The 20241-nt window shown below is 36.6% G+C and overlaps 1 protein-coding gene and 1 long non-coding RNA gene across 7 annotated transcripts in view; one reads left to right on the top strand and one right to left on the bottom strand.

The window, feature by feature from the left end:
• The window catches only part of TMTC2 (transmembrane O-mannosyltransferase targeting cadherins 2), an 889086-nt gene that overhangs the window by 413207 nt on the left and 455638 nt on the right, over nucleotides 1-20241 (bottom strand). For 3 of the 6 annotated variants that reach the window (XM_082350739.1, XM_082350740.1, XM_082350738.1), the window contains exon 12: nucleotides 8212-8355. The exons of the other annotated variants lie outside the window; for them this stretch is intronic. In XM_082350739.1, the coding sequence (XP_082206865.1) occupies nucleotides 8212-8355 (144 nt within the window). The remainder of the gene's footprint in view (nucleotides 1-8211; nucleotides 8356-20241) is intronic. 6 annotated transcript variants of the gene reach the window in all.
• Nucleotides 1-20241, top strand: part of LOC309609383 — a 742735-nt gene that overhangs the window by 706074 nt on the left and 16420 nt on the right. The gene's annotated exons all lie outside the window — the stretch shown is intronic.

The raw sequence follows: 20241 nt of genomic DNA, 5'->3' as shown, positions 1-20241 counted from the left end.
TCTCTCTCACACACACACACACACACACACACAATATGGAATACTACTCATACATTAAAAAAATGAAATTTTGCAATTTGCAATAATATGGATGGACCTAGAGTGCATTATGCTAAGTGAAATAAGTCAGAGAAAGACAAATACTATATGTTTTCACTTATATGTGGAATCTAAAAAACAAAACAAATGAACAAATAAAACAGAAACAGAGGGCTTCCCTGGTGGCGCAGTGGTTGAGAATCTGCCTGCCAATGCAGGGGACACGGGTTCGAGCCCTGGTCTGGGAAGATCCCACATGCCGCGGAGCAACTAGGCCCGTGAGCCACAATTACTGAGCCTGCGCGTCTGGAGCCTGTGCTCCGCAACAAGAGAGGCCGCGATAGTGAGAGGCTCACGCACCGCGATGAAGAGTGGCCCCCGCTTGCCACAACTAGAGAAAGCCCTCGCATAGAAACGAAGACCCAACACAGCCAAAAATAAATAAACTAATTAAAAAAAAAAAATCAGAAATAGACTCATAGGTATAGAGAATGAACAGTTGGTTGCCGAGGGGAAGTGGGTTGGGGGATGGGTAAAAGGGATTAAGAGGTACAAATTACTAGTTATAAAATAAATAATTCACAGGATGTAATGTACATCAAAGAGAATAGAGTCAGTAATATTATATTTTTCTGGAGTGTAATCTATAAAATTATCAAATCACTATGTTGTACATCAGAAACTAGCATAAGTCAACTATACTTCAATTTTTAAAAATTAGATAAAAATAAATTTTCAATAAATAAATAAATAACAATGACTCAGAAAGTTTTTCTTGTTATATCCTTCTTAACTACCTCAAAGAATTTAGATAAAGGGCCTGTTCCAGATAAGAGCTATCAGAGAGCTCTCTATAGAGAATATGATCCAGGTATGGTAGGGAAACTCAACATGGCCTAAGATCAAAGTCCACTCTGTCCTATTGCCTCTGCAGGGCCCAACAAACATTTACCCAAAATTTGCTTTTCCATCTCAGTGTGATCTGCCTTCCTCCCCTCTGAAGTCCCAAACCCCTACCCCCAACATCCTCTTTAGTCTTTAACTGAAGACGGTATTTAAGGTGAGGGTTTTGGCCATTTTCAGGGGTTACTCAGTTTTCCTGGGTCTCTCCCATGTATACATATTATTAAATTTTTTTTCTCCTGTTAATCTGTCTCATGTAAATTTAATTCTTAGACCAGCCAGAAGAACTTAAAAGGGAAGAAAAAAATGTCGTCCTCATCAACACTTCCATTTATACACAGTAGAAGTCTAACAAGTGCTCAATAAAATAGCCTCTCTGATGGAAACTACTGATTTCTCCTAGTATCAACTCTTTTTTAAGTATTTTAGGCTATGAATCTTAATATTTGATGTACAAATTAATTACCTGGTCTTATTTAAAACTGATATTTTTGCCCCAATCCTAGAGATTTTATTTCAGTAAATATGTGAGTTCAGAAACCCCTGAATCTGCATTTGGTCAGATGAGTTGAACAGAGACAGCTCAGAAACTGAACTTGAGAAACGTCCTCGGCTACTCCTTATTGGCTTATGGCCTACTATGAGACACACAGGGTTATGAAATGAATTGTTTCCCTCCCCTCCAAATTTATATGTTGAGGTCCTAACTCTCAGTGTGGCTGTCTTTGGAAATGGGGCCTCTAAGGAAGCAATTAAGGTTAAATGAGGTCATAAGTGTACGGTCCTGCTCTGATAGGATTAATGTCTTAATGAGAAGAGACACCAGGAAACATACTCTCTCTCTCCACACATGCACCTAGGAAAGGCCATTTTGGGATATGGCAAAAAGGAGGTTGTCTGTAAGCTAGGAAGAAAGTCCTTACCAGAAACTGAATCAGCTGGAACCTAGATCTTGGTCTTCTAGCCTCCAGAACAGTGAGAAAATACATTTCTTTTTTTGAAGCCACTGTCACCTACAAATTGGCACTTGCCATCTACCTCTACAAGGATCAAATTATGAGCCACTGCAGCTACTGACCAACACCCCCTGAAAGGAGTTCAGGGTGGTGATCAGGAATGAGGCACTCTGTGCTCTGGGAAAAACTGGCAGAACAGGTCTTTCAGATAGATATTTTCAGAAGAAGATTCTATGAGCCCAATTCTTGCATCTCCTCATATCTAGAAAAGCACTAAAATCCTTCATGGTGATATCTGCTCCTTGTGACTAGCAATAACCTTCATGAGACTAGCAGAAAACTTCTGCAAAAAATACGTGCTTGATTGCATGTACTCCCCCTTCACCAAAATCACATATATATTGACCTTCCCCCCCACCCCCCACATCTTTGGAGCAGTTTCTCAGAGCTACCTAAAATACTGTCTCCTGGGCTATAGTCCTCATTTTGCCCCAAATAAAACTTAACTCACAACTCACACACTGTGCTTTTTTTTTTTCAGTTGACACCAACCAATTTGTGGTATTTTACTGTGGCAGTCCAAACAGACTAATATACACAGTTCTCATCAGAAGTTGTTTATTCTGGATCCCTGGAAACTTCTCCAGCCTCCTCCTCCTTGTTCCTCTCCTTAGACAACTAATCCCTTCAGACCAGTCTTACTATTCTTCAATGAACTCATTAACCTACCTGGTTCCCTAAATACTTTATTTCATCTAGGGTATGTAATAAATGGAGTACAGTTTTCAACACTTCAAATCTGCATAACAAAAAGACACAAAGCTATAGAAATACACAGAAAAAGTGGTAGAAACTAGTCAAGTGGCTGAATCATTCACTATCATTGTAGTCTACTTTTTCCTTCTTAAGACTTTCAAATTTGATTCATTTGGTACTGAAATATTATATTCTTAGCCTGGGATTAATGCATAAATTCCAAGAACACTCAAATATTGTTTGTAAAATGTTGGGTACATAGAAATTTCTCTGGTGAAAGAATCTCAATGGGATCTACTGACAAGACTTCCCTTAAGGTATAAAAATCTACCTACTTGAAGAATGTGTTTTTCCAGGTGTTAGATATATGAATAAATGTTTCCATTTTCAACTTAGCCTGGTAAAATAGTCCCACAACAAAAGAAAAAAGTCACCCATAAAATGTTTAGAAGCTTGGGGCTTAACATAGAGAAGGAAAAAGAAGAATAAGTGTAATAGACTATTTCAAGTTCTGTCGCCTCCTTGGATATTTCCTGAACTCTCCAATTCAAGTGTGATCATCCGTTCCTCAAATACTCTATTTTCTTCTGTTTGTGCTGCCCAATTGATGCTTATACTCCATATCCAGCTATTGCCAGTTTAGCTTTCATTAGCAGATATTCCTTCACCTTTGCAATACTTATAAGATGCAGGTTGGAAACCTTGCTGGAATCGTGAATAAAGTCAAAACAATGTTTGAGAGAAAACCTGCACAAGGGCTACAGAACAGGATTTCTTTTTTTAATGCAAACACTACATTAAAAAGAAACAAGCCTGGAGTCACTTCTGCTAAACCTCACCTAGACTTAGTATCTAACCCAACTGCAGTTTCAGCCTCTCCCAGGAATGGAATTTTAAACCAATCAGTGTGGAATTTCCTTGTCAGCACTAATGAGGTAATCTGCTTGATAAGACTCCCTGCCCTTCCCTCTAAGGAAAGGTTACCCAGCCTGAAACAATTCTTTTTTGGTTTTGTTTTGTTTTTTGCTAATAACCTCCTTGTCCCACCCTATATCTAGAAAAGCCTTCCAATTTGCAAAACTCCTTGGAGCACCTGTTTACTAAGTGGGTTGCTGCCAGATTCATGAATCATTGGATAAAGCCAATTAGATTTTCAAATTTACTCAGGTGAATTTTGTTTAACTAATACATGTTCTCTTTTCATTGGACTTAAAGGTAATGTTTATAAGCTGCAGTGTCTTATTCATGCAACAAACTACACTGTCATGGAAAGAAATGAGTGAAACAAGGGAATATTATCTATCAAATTTAAAGACAAGAAAAAGTTTCAAGAATAATATTTAAAAAGCAACAGTTACCTTCTATAACCAAACTGACAATGGTATTAGAGTACATGTCATGAATTTGACAATTTGAGAATATAATAAGGTAAGTTCAAATCAATTAGGTTCATAAAATCAACGTTTCTTGATAATTGAAAGAAAAGTAAAACCTTTAAAGGGAGCAATATAGAAAAACAATTTTTAACAGGGAATATCATTTGAAAAGCTGAAAGATATAATTTGAGAAAAAGAGTTTGAAAAAGTTTTAAGTTTGCCTTATGTAGTACTGATTCTACTGTTTAGCAAACATTTATGGTGGATTTCCTGAAGTCAGTTTACAAAAACAAAAAAGACAATTGGGGCTAAAGCAATTTTTTCGATTTGAAATTCTTTTAGAAATATTATAACAAAAACAGAAGAGACTTTATCAAGACACTGAATTAATTAAAGCTAATTTCGATCTAAAATCCTAAATCGAGCTCATCCAATGTTGCCTCTTAAGGTTTGCAAAAATTTTCAAAAGTAATTTTAAAGCATTTTTTGCAATAGAAATTTGTTTAACACTATATGAGAATATATAGTCCTGATTAATAACAACTTACCATAAATAAAATCAACTATGCCACAGTAATCATTTTTTTGAAGAAAATACAAAATAATCTTTACAGGTAATTAAACATGACATTTAAATTAGTTCATGATCTATAACTGACAACTCACAATAAAATAATCTTGGATTGGACCACTTAATTCTTGAGTTTTCAGTGTGTTTTTACTACAAGGGAGCTTTATTTAAAGTTTTTTAAAAAAGGAAATGCTAATACTCTAACTATAAATTCAATATTAGATGTCATTTATATTACTTAGTTGTAATTGGAATGTGGGTAATTATGAATTTACAGCTGACCCTTGAACAATCTGGGGGTTAGGGATGCCGACCCTCTGAACAATCGAAAATCTCATATAACTTATTATGGTTAGCCCTTGGTATCCAGGGTTCCTCCTTATCCTCAGATTCAACCAACTTGGGTCATATTTACTATGGAAAAAAAATCAGTGTATAGGTGGACCTATGCAGTTGAAACCCGTGTTGTTCAAGTGTCAACTGTATCTTGTGTTATCAAATTAGTTCTTCTTCCCCACAGATTAAATGTCCCTGAAGGACATCTTGAAAGAAAAATAATGAGAAAGATGACACAGTACTGATTTAAATGAAAGCTAGATAACAGCAGCCCCTTGGAAACAATTCAAATAACTTGGTCTGGGAATAACTTGGATTCTCACATAAAGTATAAAATTGAGAGAAGCGGTATGACTAGGAAGCAGCTACCTGGCAGCCCTAACATTTCATACACTTTCAAAATGAAGAAATCACCCAGTTTCTTCTTCCATATGAGAAATCACAGTGTATGGCTATCAGTTGGGCCCAGAATAACCTCTCAAAAAGACTGAGGTTGACTTTCATTTTTAGCAGTATGTCAGACAAGTCCTAAGAAATCTTCTGGTACACAATACCTAAGAAGAGTGCACATGTGGTGACCTAGACGGGTGGGATGGGGGGTTGGGAAGGGAGGTGTCAGAGGGATGGGATATACGTATACATATAGCTGATTCACATCGTTGTACAGCAGAAACTAACACAACATTGTAAAGCAACTCTACCCCAATTAAAGAAGCAAACAAACCAAAAACCCTTAAAAATATTCACTGATGAGCTGGCAGAAAAACAAGGGAAATTCTCTGAAGCCAGAATTGTCAACAAAGTACAAACCCATAAAGCCCTGAAGCACTAGAAATGACATTCCCAAGGATGTGATTTTAATTAACCATAACCCTGACTTAGGGGAGCATTAATAAAAAAGTTTAGGTCCCCTGAAAGTTGGGAAGTCAGAATGGAGACCTCCACATAATGCTGGACACCAGAAAAGCATTCAACTTTGCTGGATGTGACAGAAACAGTATTATATGTTGATCATAATCCTTTCTCTTCCTGGGCACAGAGGAAGGCCCATTTCCCACCCTCCCTTGCAGTTTTTTGGGGACTGTGTGACAGCATTCTGGCCAGTAGGATGCAGGTGGAAATGATGTTCTCTATTTCCAGACCTGGCCCTCTAGAGGTAATGTATTCCACACAGTACAGTTTAAAAATGTGAGAGGACAGCCCACTCCACATCAGACTTGGCATGAGGAAAATAAACCTTCATTCTCTTAAGCCATTGAAATTTGGGGGTTTACTTCCAACTACATTTAGTCTAATAATTTTGATTATTAAAATAACTGAACCAGGAAAAAAAAAAAACTAGCTCCACAGAGAGAAATAATTGGAATACCTGCCCTCAATAGGAATACGATGCTGAAATTAATACTCACAGCTGTGTTGGGGGAAAAATAAAAAGACTCCAAACAAAAATTAGTTCAGAGTGGCCTCAAACTGTTAGAGCCCCCCAGGTACGTTGCAGATGAAATACAAATTCTCTCTCTGCAAATAAACTTTAAATCTAGGATCAAATATTCTCAAAGATACAGTTCCAGGATTATTTTACAAATAAAAATAATAAAACACAGAAGGAGACAAGCCACCATGCTCAAGAGAGCAGAAAAAATAAACTGCAGTAGAAATGCAAAAGCAACAATTATTAGAATTATCACAGGGATAATAAAAATGTTTCTATTAATAAAATACTATATTAATTGTTACATTAAAATTGTAATTAAACAGTAACAGAGTTTCGAGATTTACCATGCAGATTTGGAAAGAACCAAATGTGATTTCTAGAAATAAAAATGTAATAATTGAATTTAGAAACTCCAGATTAGACACTAATTAAATTCTGAAAAGAGAATAAATGAATTGAAAAGATATAAAAATAATATTTAGAATGTAGCACAGAAAAAAATATATAAAATATAAAAGAAGGGTTAAGAAAATAAGATAGTCATGTGTTCTAAAATATGTTTATAAAAGTTGACCCTAGTGATTGGAAATAGAATCAAACAGAAACTCTGAAGATTTAAATCTCTTTGAATCAATTTAACAGCAGAATAGACATAGTTATACAAAGAACTAGTAAGCTGGTGGGTAGGTCAGAAGAAATTATTCCTAATGAAACTTGGGGGAAAAGATGCAAAATACAGATGAGAGTAAAAGATTTAGAACATGTAGTGAAGCAATATAATAAACATTTCATTGGACTTCTAGGAAACCTAGCGAGAAAGGGCAGAAGGAATATTCAGACATAATAAAATTTTCCAGAATTGATAAAAGACTCCTATTCTAGATTCAGGAAGCAAAATACATCCTAAGCACAATAAAATAAACAAATCTATAGTCAGAGCCATCCAAGGAAACTGAAAAACACCAAACATAAAAAGAAGATTTTAAAAGCCCATCAGAAAAACAGAACAACTTACAAAGAGCTTACATTTACACCAACAATATATTTCTCAACAATGGAAGGCAAGAGAGAGTTGGATTAAATCTTCAAGAGAGAAAATTCAGTGTATACCCAATTTAACCATATTTCAAGAATTGGGGTGAATTAAAGACATTTCTATGCAAACATTTACTAAGAATATTACCACCAACAAACACTCCTTAAAGGAACTTCTAAAGAAAGTACTTCAAGAAGAAAGAAATTGACCCAAAAGAAAAGCTAAGTTGTAATAAATAAATTCAATTCAAATAAATCATTGAAAGCTTGATTTTACCAAACCATAATATTAACAATGTATAACTGATGTAGTTAAAAACTAATGACAAGCGTTCTGTTTTAAAATAGGTCAGGACAAGAAAGCACTTTTGCTGCAAAACTGCACAAAACCAGATAAGTTATAAATATCATATTTTAAAAGCATCAGAGAACTTTAGAAGCAACAAACTAAAATTCCAGAAAGAAGAAAAACTCTTTTTTGTGAGCAAGGATTTTTTTTCTCTTTCTTTCTCCTGCAGGCGTTTTCTAACTCTGGGTGCTTGTGGAGGCTCTGGCTTGATCAGTCAGGCCCTTTGCTACAGAAAAGAGAAACTAGCAAAAATTTTAGTGATTCTGCAGGAGTAGTGGAACAAATTGGAAACCTGGGGGTTTTCAAACTCGCAACTGCTCCTCCTCACAGAACCTTTGCTAAGTTTTGGTGCTATACAGCAGGCTGAGAACTAGGCCAAAAGCTTCCTGAAGGCAAAGTGAAATCTCCAGAAGTCTCGTGGAAATAACCTAACTCAAATATACTACTAGTCTTACCTTCAAGGAATTGGCCGTATTTTGAAGCAAGGTAAGCTGGAAGACTGAAGAGCTGGGTTGAGATCTCTGAAGGACATATAGTTGAATTTTCTGCAGTCTTCCAAACTGGAGGAGACAGAGACTTACCGACTTAGAATCAAAACCCTGTGCAGGCAGAGAGGGAGCAGAGCAAACATGATGAGCAGGCGTAAAGCAGGCGCAGGCGTAAAGCAGGAGCAGGCGTAAAGCAGGAGCAGGCGTAAAGCAGGCGCAGGCGTAAAGCAGAATCAGGCTGGGTTTACGTAAAACAGAAGCCCAGCCCCAACTTTAATTAACGTGTGATTGGATTCAGGTGCTCCAACCCTCACTCTATTTACCAAGAAAGGAAGATAACATAATGTAGAACCTCAAGAGTTAGAGCACAATGTCCAACATGCAACAAGAAATTACTACAAGCGTGGAGATGAGAAACTATGACCAACTCTCACGAGCAAAGGAGAGGAGAGATGAGCCAGATACTGGAGTTAGCAAACAAGGCCTTTCAAAAACCTGTGGTTAATGTTAAAAAAACAATAGAGAAAAAGAGAGGCAAAGCAGATCAAAGGGTGGAGAATTTAAAAGAGAATTAAAATCTATAAAAGAGAATGAAATGAACATTCCATAAATGAAAAAAAGAAAATATCTGAAGCTAAGTAATTAATGAGTTGAACAGCCAACTGAACGCAGCTGAAAACAGTGACTAGAACTAGGTGCTAGTGAACTAGAAATTAGTTTTTAAAAAACCAAAGCAGAAAAAAAAAGAAAAGGTATGAGAAAGCACACACATACAAAAATGTAAAAGATTGTGGGACATTGTCTTTGTTCAGGTACCCCAGAGAAAGGACTTTGATGAAAAAATTTGCATTCAGGACATTTAATAGTGAGAGCTCTCCAGAAAAACATTGTTAGGAAGCAAAGCATGATTGAGCAGAGGGAGAAATTGAACTGAAATTCAATTGCAAGAGAGGCCTTAGTCAATCCCGTAGAAGTTTTGGAACTGGGATGGCTCTTCAAAGATGTCCCAAATTGAGGCAAGGAAGCTGGGCATTTTAACCTCCATGTTGCACCTGTCACTGAATGCAGTATCCTCTGCGAAGGAGCCATAAACTTGGGCAAAGCTGCTCTCTTTGGCTGCCAGCCACGCCAAGCAGGGCCTCAGCTGTGAGTTGTCAGAAGTCAACATTCCTAGCGGTTGGGGGAATGAGCGAGGCATCTGGAATCACCACAAGCTGGTTCCCCATAGCCTCCACGATTGCCCACACTTGGAGCTACCTGCTTCATATAAGTTCACCTCCCTGGAAACAACTCCAGGATTCTTGTTTATCTCTATTCCTGTGTAAATTTGCAAGGACAAAGTTAGTGGACATATTACAGCCCTCACGATTGCAACAGTTCCTGGAGATATAATTGACCTTCACTGTCTCTCTACTCTACTGCCCATTCCAGATTCACCCTTGGCTACCCCATCTACTGGTTTAGGTGCTTTATGCGTGGGGTGACAAACACTTATTCTGAGCATCTGTTCACTAAGCCTTTCTCTAGCCGTGGCTGCTGCCCTCATCCATTCACCATCAACACTGGGCAAAGAAATGACAAAGGACACACACCTAGATCATTTGGGTGGTAAATATAGTCTCTTCCACCTTCATCGTGTAACAGAAGCTCTAACTTCGCCTAAGGATTAGAGTCAATCACCCTTGCCAATATAGCGACTTCTTGTCTGCTGGTCTCTTGGAATGAGGAACACAAAGTGATTAGATGGCAACCATGGAATAAAAGTTCTTAGGAATCTGTGTCCCCTGATGGAAGCATTCCTTCCCTGGGAACCAGGGTCTCTATAAACTTAGAATTGGGGGTTCAGTTAATATAAAATCCCCAAGTAGATCATCGAGAGTGATGGTAATTGAGGCCACTCCTGTTTCCAGTTCTTGGTTCTAGTTCCTTGCATTCTAACTACTCAGGACAGAGCACCTTTTCATGGTTGCTAGTTAGGGTGTATGCTGTGTTCTGGAGGATGGGGCCCTATCCTTGTAGAATACCATCTTCCAGGCAATACTCAGGTCGTACCCTTAAAATCCATTCCATTGCTATAGCAGGCCAAAAATTTCTGGGTGGTTTGGTAGGTGATCGGACCAGTGGATATCAAGTCATGTGCCCACAGCTACAACTCCTCTGCTTTAGAGGGTTTCTTAGTATGAGGCACGTTATATCACATATCTTCTTAGTGAATCAAACAACTATAAACCCTCATAGAGGGGTGCTGCCTAAGGCTCTCTGCAGGCAAGTTAAACAAACAGGAGTATGGAATACATGTCAGTTCCAGACAAATCACTGTCAAGACAAATCACTGACTTCCAAGATGTAAGGAATCTGGTGTACTCAATTTCCTACCAATTAACTCTTTGGTCTCCTCCAGGGATGGGGCCAGACTGAGGTACAACAATGGTCTCTTGCTGGCAGGTAAAACATTCATTCACCAGTGGCACCCTTGGTGAATGGGAGCCCATGCAAACCCCATCCTGGCCACCATTGCTATTTCATCTGAGCCCTCTGTGCTAGTAGCAGAATGGTGGGTGACAGAGGTTGGCTGGCATCAAGTTTTTTTGTCTATTTTACTGTTTAATGCCTACTGTGTCAGTTTTCCATGTATGGCCTCTTAGCTCTTAGCTCTGAATGTCCCTTTCAATATATGCATTGTAACCAATAACAGATTCCTTTAAGATTTTCTCCTTTAAAATGAGCTTGATGTTAAGCTTTCTTGGTACAGGGTGCTAGAGAAATCTTACAGGAAGAAGAGAATTCCTGGAATATTCAGTGTGGGCTGGGGGTCAGCAGTGTGGAGGGGAGGACATCCAAATAGCCTACCCCAGTCATAGGCCTAGTGCATCTTCACTGCATTGCCTCAAAGCTATTTCAATTTTCATATTCTCTACCATAATCAACCCACAGCAAACTTGTTCACTTTCTCATCCCACCCTGGTTCACTATGTTGTGGCCATCATGCCAATTGGATCTGCTGAGTAGGATATAGCTAGCACCTTGGGAGATTATCAGTACCAGAAGGAAATAAACTCTATACCATTTCTGAGGCCCAGCATCTTAGTCAACTTTCTAGAGGTTCAATGATCTACAAAGTGCTAGGAAATTCCCTTTAAGAAAAATTGTTATACCCAGCTCCACTTAGCACTGAAGAAGAGTCATAATGTTTACTAGGCATTTTTGGATTTTGAAGGCAAAAGTCACATTTGAGTGTTCTTCTCTGATCCATTAAACAAGTAACCATAAGTCTGAGAGTTACGGGGCTTAAAGCAAAAGAAGACTCTACATTAAGTCTGACCATAGTGAAATGTGTTTATCAATTGGATTTTATGACCCAGCAAGTCCAATGATATTTAAACTGTCCAGGGCAAGGAGGGCTCTGTACAGAGCCTTTAGCCAACCCAAATAGGAGAATCACATTGCAAACCCCCAAGCAATAGAAGTAAAACCATATCCTCTTCTGCAAACAACAACTCTGCTTGCTACTAGGTCCTGGAAAAGACTGAATATCCCACCAGAGAGCATCCAGAGACCTTGAAACATGTCATGGACTGTTTTTTTTAACTGATTTAGCAAGTGTTAGTTCAGTCATGCAAAGCAGCAACTCAAAACCAAGTGGAAATGGTATAAAAGATGTCAAGCTAAAGCAAGTCTTCAAAGGCACAAGTAAGTTGAATGACCAGATGGCTCAGATGTCTGCAGCAACTAATCCTGTTGCATTGCCCCTTCTGCCTTAACCCACACTTACAGCCTTATAAGATTTCCTTAATGTTCAATTGACAAGAAAAAGCATAGGCCAGGTTTACAGACAATATTAAGAAGATACCACAAGATATTACAGTAAAATGGTTTATGTTGATACAACAGAATACTATTCAATAGTGAAAATGAATGAACGGTAACTACATGCATCAAATAGATTCAACTAGAAAATTTAAATCATTGAAATACTTTATGTAGAAGAGTATATTTATATAACTCCATTTATAAAAACTTCTAAGGCCAGAAAGCTAAAAATTAAAATATTTGGAGATACATGAGAGAAAAGCAAGACATGATTAATACAAAGTGTAGGATATGTACGCTTTTGTACATGTGGGGTGAGCAGTGGTGGTAATTCTGTTAGAGAAACACAGAGGCCTTCAAAGGAATTGGTGATGTTATATTTCTTAAGCTTACGATGCATATATGAGTATTAATCTTATTGTCATTCTTTTTGCTAGTGGCTCTCAATCCAGGCTGCACTTTGGACTCTTCTAAAGAGGTTAAAAAACCAAGAACAAAACCCAAAAACGGATGCCCTGGCACCGACTGATTTATCCTGAGGTATTTGGGTTCAAATGCTTTCCAAGTGATTCTAATACATAACTAGGTTTGAGAAACATTGCTGTGCACTCTTAATATCCTCTTTTGTATTTTTATATATTTCGTATTTTTTTAGAAGACCAAAGATACTGGAAATGAAACAATTCTCTACTTAGACTTGTTGTGATGTATTGACCCATTATGCTCCATGCTCAGTGGCAGCCAGGTCATGTGTTAGTTTATTGGCCTTTAGAGACAAGCCACATAAATGTTCTCATGAGGTAATGACTATTCCCAGCCTAACTCAGTCAACCCCATTTGCTCCTCTGGCTTAGCAAACTTCCTACATCAAAAACACAGGCATTTTTCTTTGTGCTATCTAGGTATTCTCTGATTTTGTATGTTTCTCTTTTCTCTCTTATTATTTCACTTTTCCCTGCCTTTATGCCTTCAGGCTGTATCACTGTGGCTTTCTTCTTCCCTTGCTGACAATCCCATTTAGTGCTTTTTCCATTACTTTTCCTTCATGGAAATGTCTAAACATTGACTTAGGTCTCTTTCTAAATGAAGATTATTTTAGAAAGAAAAGAAGAGTTAAAATGCATTAACTAATAAGGACCTTGTCTTTTGAACTGGTAAAAGAAAAAAATAATTTAATGAGGATATTAACTCTGACAGCCCTGCCTCAGGTTTTTCTCTACTTTTATAAGTTCCTAAAAATTATACAGGAGTGGAATCAATAGCCAAAATCTTAAATGTCACTTCTTCAGCATGGTACTTTAATATCACTAAGAAACAGTATATTTTAAATATCCTTGAATCCAAATCAAAGATATCAAATGTGTAAAAATGAAAGTATGATCATTTAAGATGAAACTCAAGGAACTGAGCCCAATAAAATCAATATTAGCTTTATTTTTATCATGTAAGCAAAGTGTGAACATTCAAGCTAATAACACATTGGGGAAATTTAAGACATGAAACATTTCATATTCCCACTACTGAATGTGAGATGCTTAAATGTTAACGGTATGCTGAGAATAACTGCGATTTTTCACCAGCATTTTTGAGAACTATACTGGGACATTTCATGGCTTATGCAAGCTATTCCAAATGAAATATTTTTCTAACACCTTTGAAGGGCCAATTTGTCATCCTAAATATTTAATAAAAATAGAAATAGAATAATTTCTGAAATGGCTCTAATTTTTCAGATAATTTATTTTCAGAGTGCAAGCATCTTGAAAAGAAGGAAATATACAAGGTTTATTCAAATATTTATGACATTTTCCAAAATATTTTCTCAAAATATTTAATAGAAACAAAGGTTAGAGATCTTAGTTTTCCAAACATAATAGCATAACAAGAAAAATACCAGTTGCCAAGAAACTAGAATAATTACGTAAAAGTAGTTAACCTTTGAGATAAGACTGATTCATTTAAGTATGTTTCAAAAGATTCCTAGCTTCCAGACAGGAAACTTGTATAGGTCAAAATAGTCTTTTCAGGAATGAAACTAAGATTAGGCAATTAACCTTTTAATCCACTTACCAGTTCAAATACCCTTCATTTTAAAGTTATACAGGCAGCACAAAGATAATTGTTGGAGTTTAAAAGAGTTTTTATGAAAGAGAGAGATTATGGTGGGGTGTGTGTGTGTGTGTGTGTGTGTGTGTGTGTGTGTGCAGAGGATTTGGTAATTAAAAGTAAAAAAGACAAGGCTATGTGAGGAGATGTTTACCCTATAAAGATGTTTTTTATGAAGGTTGAATTTGAGGTCATTATTTTTATGCCTCAATAATTTAAGGTGGTGATGAGTATTATATCCTGGATTAAAAAAAAAAATATATATATATATATATATATATATATATAAACATTACACTTGGATAAACAAAAATACCTACTTAATTACCTAGTAGAATCCAGTGAGATACATACAAAGATGACCTAGGGCAGAACTAAAGCACATAGTGTATTCTTGGAAGTGGATGTGAGAAGAAGGTGAATATATCAAATAGTGTCAACAAGGAAGTGTCAGAATCTTTATGCTTCTATCCAACTGGGGATATTTGCTTTTAGCTTAAGTAGACCTCAAATAGGTACATTTCAAACTAAAACAACTTTTAAATGTCCAACTTTTTCTGATAATCTAGAGACTAAAATTAGCTTAAACAGCTAGAATATTGACTATCTCACATAACATGGCACCCAGAGGAGAAGCAGACTCCAGACTGGTTGACTCAACAGCACAATTACATTTTTCAAGGCTCAGTTTGGGATTTATCTTTTTCTCAACCTTTCTGTAGTTCCATCCTTCATGTTGTCTTCATGTTAGGGCTCATAGTAAGGTGGCTGCATAATTTCCAGGTGCTGGATCCAGATCCAGCAACATGCCTACAAAGAAGCCTCTTTTAAGAGTAAGAAATATTTTCCCTAGAATCCTTCAGAACTTCTAACATTTCATGAGACAGAATGGCCATATTCTTTTTGGAACAAGTCACTGACAAGGGGTAATTTAATACCATGTGGCTAGCCTATTCATTTGGGGTAGGGATGTTGGGGAGAAAACTCTAGTATTTACTACATATTTCAGCACATATGGTATTCATTATTTCATTTATTTAATAAATACTTCTTATCTTAGGTGTCTTTTGTGTGTCACTAGAGATATAGTATTAAACAATGCAGTCATTGGTTTGATCTCATGCAGTTAACGGTCTAGCTGGAAAGGTAGATAGTTTTTAAATTTTTAGAAATAATTGAATGACTAAATTTTTAAAAATACTGTTGGATCTAACAAAATATGGATAAGATCTATATGTGAAAAACAAGCTCTGCTAAAAAAAAAAAAAAACAAAACTCAAAGAATTAAATAAATGGAGAGATATTCCATGCTCATGTATAGCAAACTCAGTACTGTTAAGATGTCAGTTCTTCCCAACTTGATCTATAAATTCAATGTAATCCCAATCAAAATCTCAGTAAGTTATTTTGTGGATATTGACAAACTGATTTTAAAGTTTATATGGAGAGTAAAAGACCTAAGTAGCCAACACAATATGAATGGAGAATAAACTCGAGCACTGACACTACCAGACTTCAAGACTTACAATAAATCTACAGTAATCAAGACAGTGTGGTATTTGTGAAAGAACAGACAAATAGATCAATGCAACAGAATAGAAATCTCAGAAATAGATCCACATATAGTTAACTGATCTCTGACAAAGAAGCAAAGGCAATATAATGGAGCAAAGATAGTATCTTCAACAAATAGTGCTAGAACAACTGGACATCCATATTGCAAAAAAGTGAATTCAGACACAGACCTTACACCCCTCTCAAAAATTAACTGAAAATGGGCCACTGACCTAATGTAAAACACAAAACTATAAGACCCCCTAGAAGATAATGTAGGAGAAAATCTAGATGACCTTGAGTATGACAATGACTTTTAGATACAACACCAAAGTTGTGATCAATGGAAGAAATAATTGATAAGCTGGACTTCATTACAATTAAAAACTTCTCTCCAAAAGACACTGTCAACGTAATGAGCAGATGAGCCATAGACTGGAAAAAAAAACTTGCAAAAGATATATCTGGTAAAGGACTGTTATGCAAAATATATAAAGGATCCCTAAACTCAAGAATAAGAAAACAAACATCCTGTCTAAAAAATGGGCCAAAGACTAGCAGACACCTCACCAAAGAAGATATATAGAGGCAAATAAGCATTTGAAAAGATGCTCCACATCATATGTCATCAGGGAAGTTAAAATTAAAGCAATTAGATACCATTATATATGTATTAGAATGGCCAAAATCCAAAACACTAACAACTGATGAGGATGTGGATCAACAGGAACTGGAATGTAAAATGATACAGCCACTTTAGAAGAGGGTTTGGCACTTTCTTACAAAAGCTAAACATCTTACCATACAATCCAGCAATTAGTCTCTTTGGTATTTAGCCAAAAGAGTTGAAAACTATGTCCACACAAAAACTTGCACTGATATTTATAGCAGCTTTATTCATAATTGCCAAAACTTGGAAGTAACCAAGATGTCCTTCAGTAGGTGAATGGATAAAAAGACCCCAGTACATCTGGACAATAGAATATTATTCAGCACTAAAAAGAAATGAGCTATCAAACCATGAAAAGACATGGAGAAATCTCACATGCCAATTACTAAGTGAAAGAAGCCAATCTGAAAAGGCTATATGCTGTACGATTTCAACCATATGACATCTGAAAAAGGCAAAACTATGGATACAGTAAAAAAAAACAAACAAGTGGTTCTAGGGGTTGTGAGAGAGGGAGGAATGAATAGTCAGAGCACAGAAGATTTTTAAGGTAGTGAGACTACTTTTTTCTGTATGATATTAGGCTGGATACCTGTCATTATACATTTGCCAAAACACATAGAATGAATGCCACCAAGAGTAAACCCTAATGTAAACTATGAACTTTGGGTGAGTATGAACAATATAGATTGTTCATGGATTGTAACAAATGTACCACTCTGGTTCAAGATGTTGATAGTGAGGGATGTTGTGCATATGTTGGGGCAGTGGGTACATGGGAACTCGGTACTCTCTGCCCAATTTTTCTGTGAACTTAAACCTGCTCTAAAAAATAAAGTCTATTTTCTGACCCCCCCTGACTTCAGTCAACTAAAGCTTGGACACTGTCAACCTTTGCCTCAATTCTATGCTGAATTTTCCTCTGCTCAGGCCCCTTCATGAATATGCATGTAGCCTTAGCTTAAACTTCCCCAATTTCGCTGTTTGGGGAGACACTGCTTTGGGAAGTGTTCTCCTTACTTGCTGCAAGTAATAATAAATCCTTCCTTCTCCCTATCTTTGGTTTGGTTGTGCCTACTGGTTTGACACTCATCAAGAACCGAGCCCAGTTTTCTGGTAACAGCTAGGACAATGATGTCACATAACATATGCTTACTAAAGGTTTAGAATGAATAAATGTCAAGCATTATGCTACTTGCTACAAATAGAATGGCAACCAATATAAATACAATCCCTGCTTTCAGGGAGCTTACGATTGAGAAGATGAATAATAAAATAGGAAGTTACCCTACAATATGTGTGGCAAGCTGTATGTTAAAGGGAATATAGTGTGCAATGCTTTTTTTTTTTTTTTTTAGCTTATCACTTTTTTCTGGGGCCAGAGAGTTTGCAGTTTGCATCGTTCTATGAATTAACGGTAATGACTCTTGTTACAGTTGACCCCCAAATGTTTGACGGTCCATATTATTAAATCACTTGTTGCCTTCCCTATTTGAGATTGTTCTCACCTCCACACTCCATATCAGTGTTGTATATACAATACTCCAGCCATGCAATAGACTTACAATTAACTGGTCTCTCCACTGGTGACATCTAGGCAATAACATTATTGATGGAGATATTACAGAGGCCAGTTATAGAACTAAAATAAGTCTGGGGTTAGTTTCTACATGGATGATTCACATTCATTCAGTTGCTACTATCATTTTCATATCTTCAATTTGATTATAAACTTCCTCAAATCACTGTGACTGGTAATATATTAGTGACCTAATTAATATTTGGTGAATAAATGGACTGAAGCTCTATTGGTATCACACTGTAAATACCTCCCAAGGACAGGTGAACTGGATTGAATTCTCTTCTGTTATTAAGCACTCCATCAATGAATAGTGTACTGCCTGAGTAGCAGAATTTGGCAAGTGTTTAATCCTACACTGTTGGCACAATCCTTTGGCTGTGTTCCAGTACTGTGTTCTTCTAGCAAGCTTAAAATCAGTAATAGGAGGGTTAGTTCTGGAATCTTCTCAATCCTTAAACTGAAATTGACTGCTCTGTAATAAAAAAAGTCACCTTTGTCTACTTATTTATATACCTTTTAGGAAACAATGCTTGAATGCGTGTATTTTGTATGCATAGTATCTATAAAATTTACAACCATCTTTGCACATGGACAACAGTTTCTTGTAGAGCCACTCAATTTTTTTTCTTGTTTCCACAGAAAATCTGTGCCCCAGTCTCAGACTTTTTTCTTTTTTCTTCCTTCATGACACTGTTTAGAACACTGAGGATGTTTGCCATGATAAGAGGATTCCAGCAAGGACTTGTCATAAGCAATTGCATGCAATTTGGTTGAGTATGAGGTTGTGGGTGTGGATTTTGTTCTTGACATAACATCTCTGCTAAATTACTGACAGTAGTTTGTGGCTGTTCTGATTGTTCAGGGATATCAAGCCCTGAAATATATTCTACTCTTCTTTTTAATGTCTGGAGACACACTAATTACTTTCTAACTGATTCTTTCCCTTTCAGACTCATTTCTTGTCTCAAGCCAACTCTGTTATTTCCTTACTCATCTCTCTGTTTCTTACTCTCTGCCTTAAGTGTACTTTCTTTCCCAAAAGAAAAGACATTTTTTCTTTTATGTTTTTTCCTTGTGATTCCACAAAGAGCAAGTACTATGAAATACTGTTTTCCAAGAATAACCTAAGGATGATTCCATGGCTCAACTGATTTGAACCGGAAGTTCCATCCTTCTTATTTTCTTATATGTGAACTTCAATGGATAGTTTCCTCCGGAAATCTCATTTATTTTTTCTGACATTTTTCTTGAACTGCTTTGGTGCTAAAAGTTCTAATAATAATATAAATAATAATTACAATTTATCTTTCATCTATAATTTTAACAGAAAGTATCTGACAAGTAAGCACATGTGCATATATTTCTTTGAAATTTTAAAACAGCTTGTATTTAGTTTTAGGAGTAACTGGCCTTTTAAAAATATTTGCATAGCACTTTCCTAACTTTAGAATTAGTTTTTGTAATATCTGCTAGATCAATGTTCATCAAACTTTAACGTACCTATGAATCACCTAGGGATCTTGTTGAAATATAGATTCTGATTCAGTAGGCTTGAGGAGGGCCTGAGATTCTGGATTTTTAACAAGCATCTGGAGCATGCCAATGTTATAGTATGCACTGCTCTTTCAATGGCAGAGTGCTAGATAGTAAAAGCTACAAAAGAGCAAAGACCTTGACATCTTTGCTCATCACCACATCTGTTTTATCTACTGTAGGGCCTATTACATGCTTGGTTTTAAATAAATATTTATTAAGAGAATAATGAGCTCCCCAGATGATCCACGCAGCACTGGGAGAGAGTAATGGCAAACACTATGTTCCAACTTTACAGAAGTTCCAAAAAGTAAAGTGATCTGTCTGTAGATTACACAGTAGCAGAACCATAGCTTAATCTGATTGTGCTGTTAACAAAGGATAGTAACTGCTCCGTTTTCCAGTGTCTGCTTACTTAATTTTTCCTTAGAAGACGCCAGAGTTTCCAGTGATTTTGGAGTACGTAACTCTGCATTTGATTTCCATGAGTTGCAGATGAAGTCGTCTAGGAGGAAGCTAATTTATCTCTGAAGTGCTTTTATATCCACTCATGTGGTCATGTATAAAAGCCCTTGTAAAACTCTGCATGGATTTTCCCAGAGACCATTTGAATGGTAAAATTTGGGAATATCTTTTAGGAGGGAGGAAGATTTAAGATTCCAATTAAAAAATAGGATTCATTTAGCATGACCCTGTCGCTCCTCCTAAAAAAATTCACAAAGTACAAAAATTCAAGGATATA

Source organism: Balaenoptera borealis (genome assembly GCF_965194805.1).
Source record: "Balaenoptera borealis genome assembly, chromosome: 13".
NCBI classification, from domain to species: domain Eukaryota; kingdom Metazoa; phylum Chordata; class Mammalia; order Artiodactyla; family Balaenopteridae; genus Balaenoptera; species Balaenoptera borealis.
The sequence above is the reverse complement of the archived record's forward strand: the minus strand, read 5'-3'. Positions and strand labels throughout refer to the sequence as shown.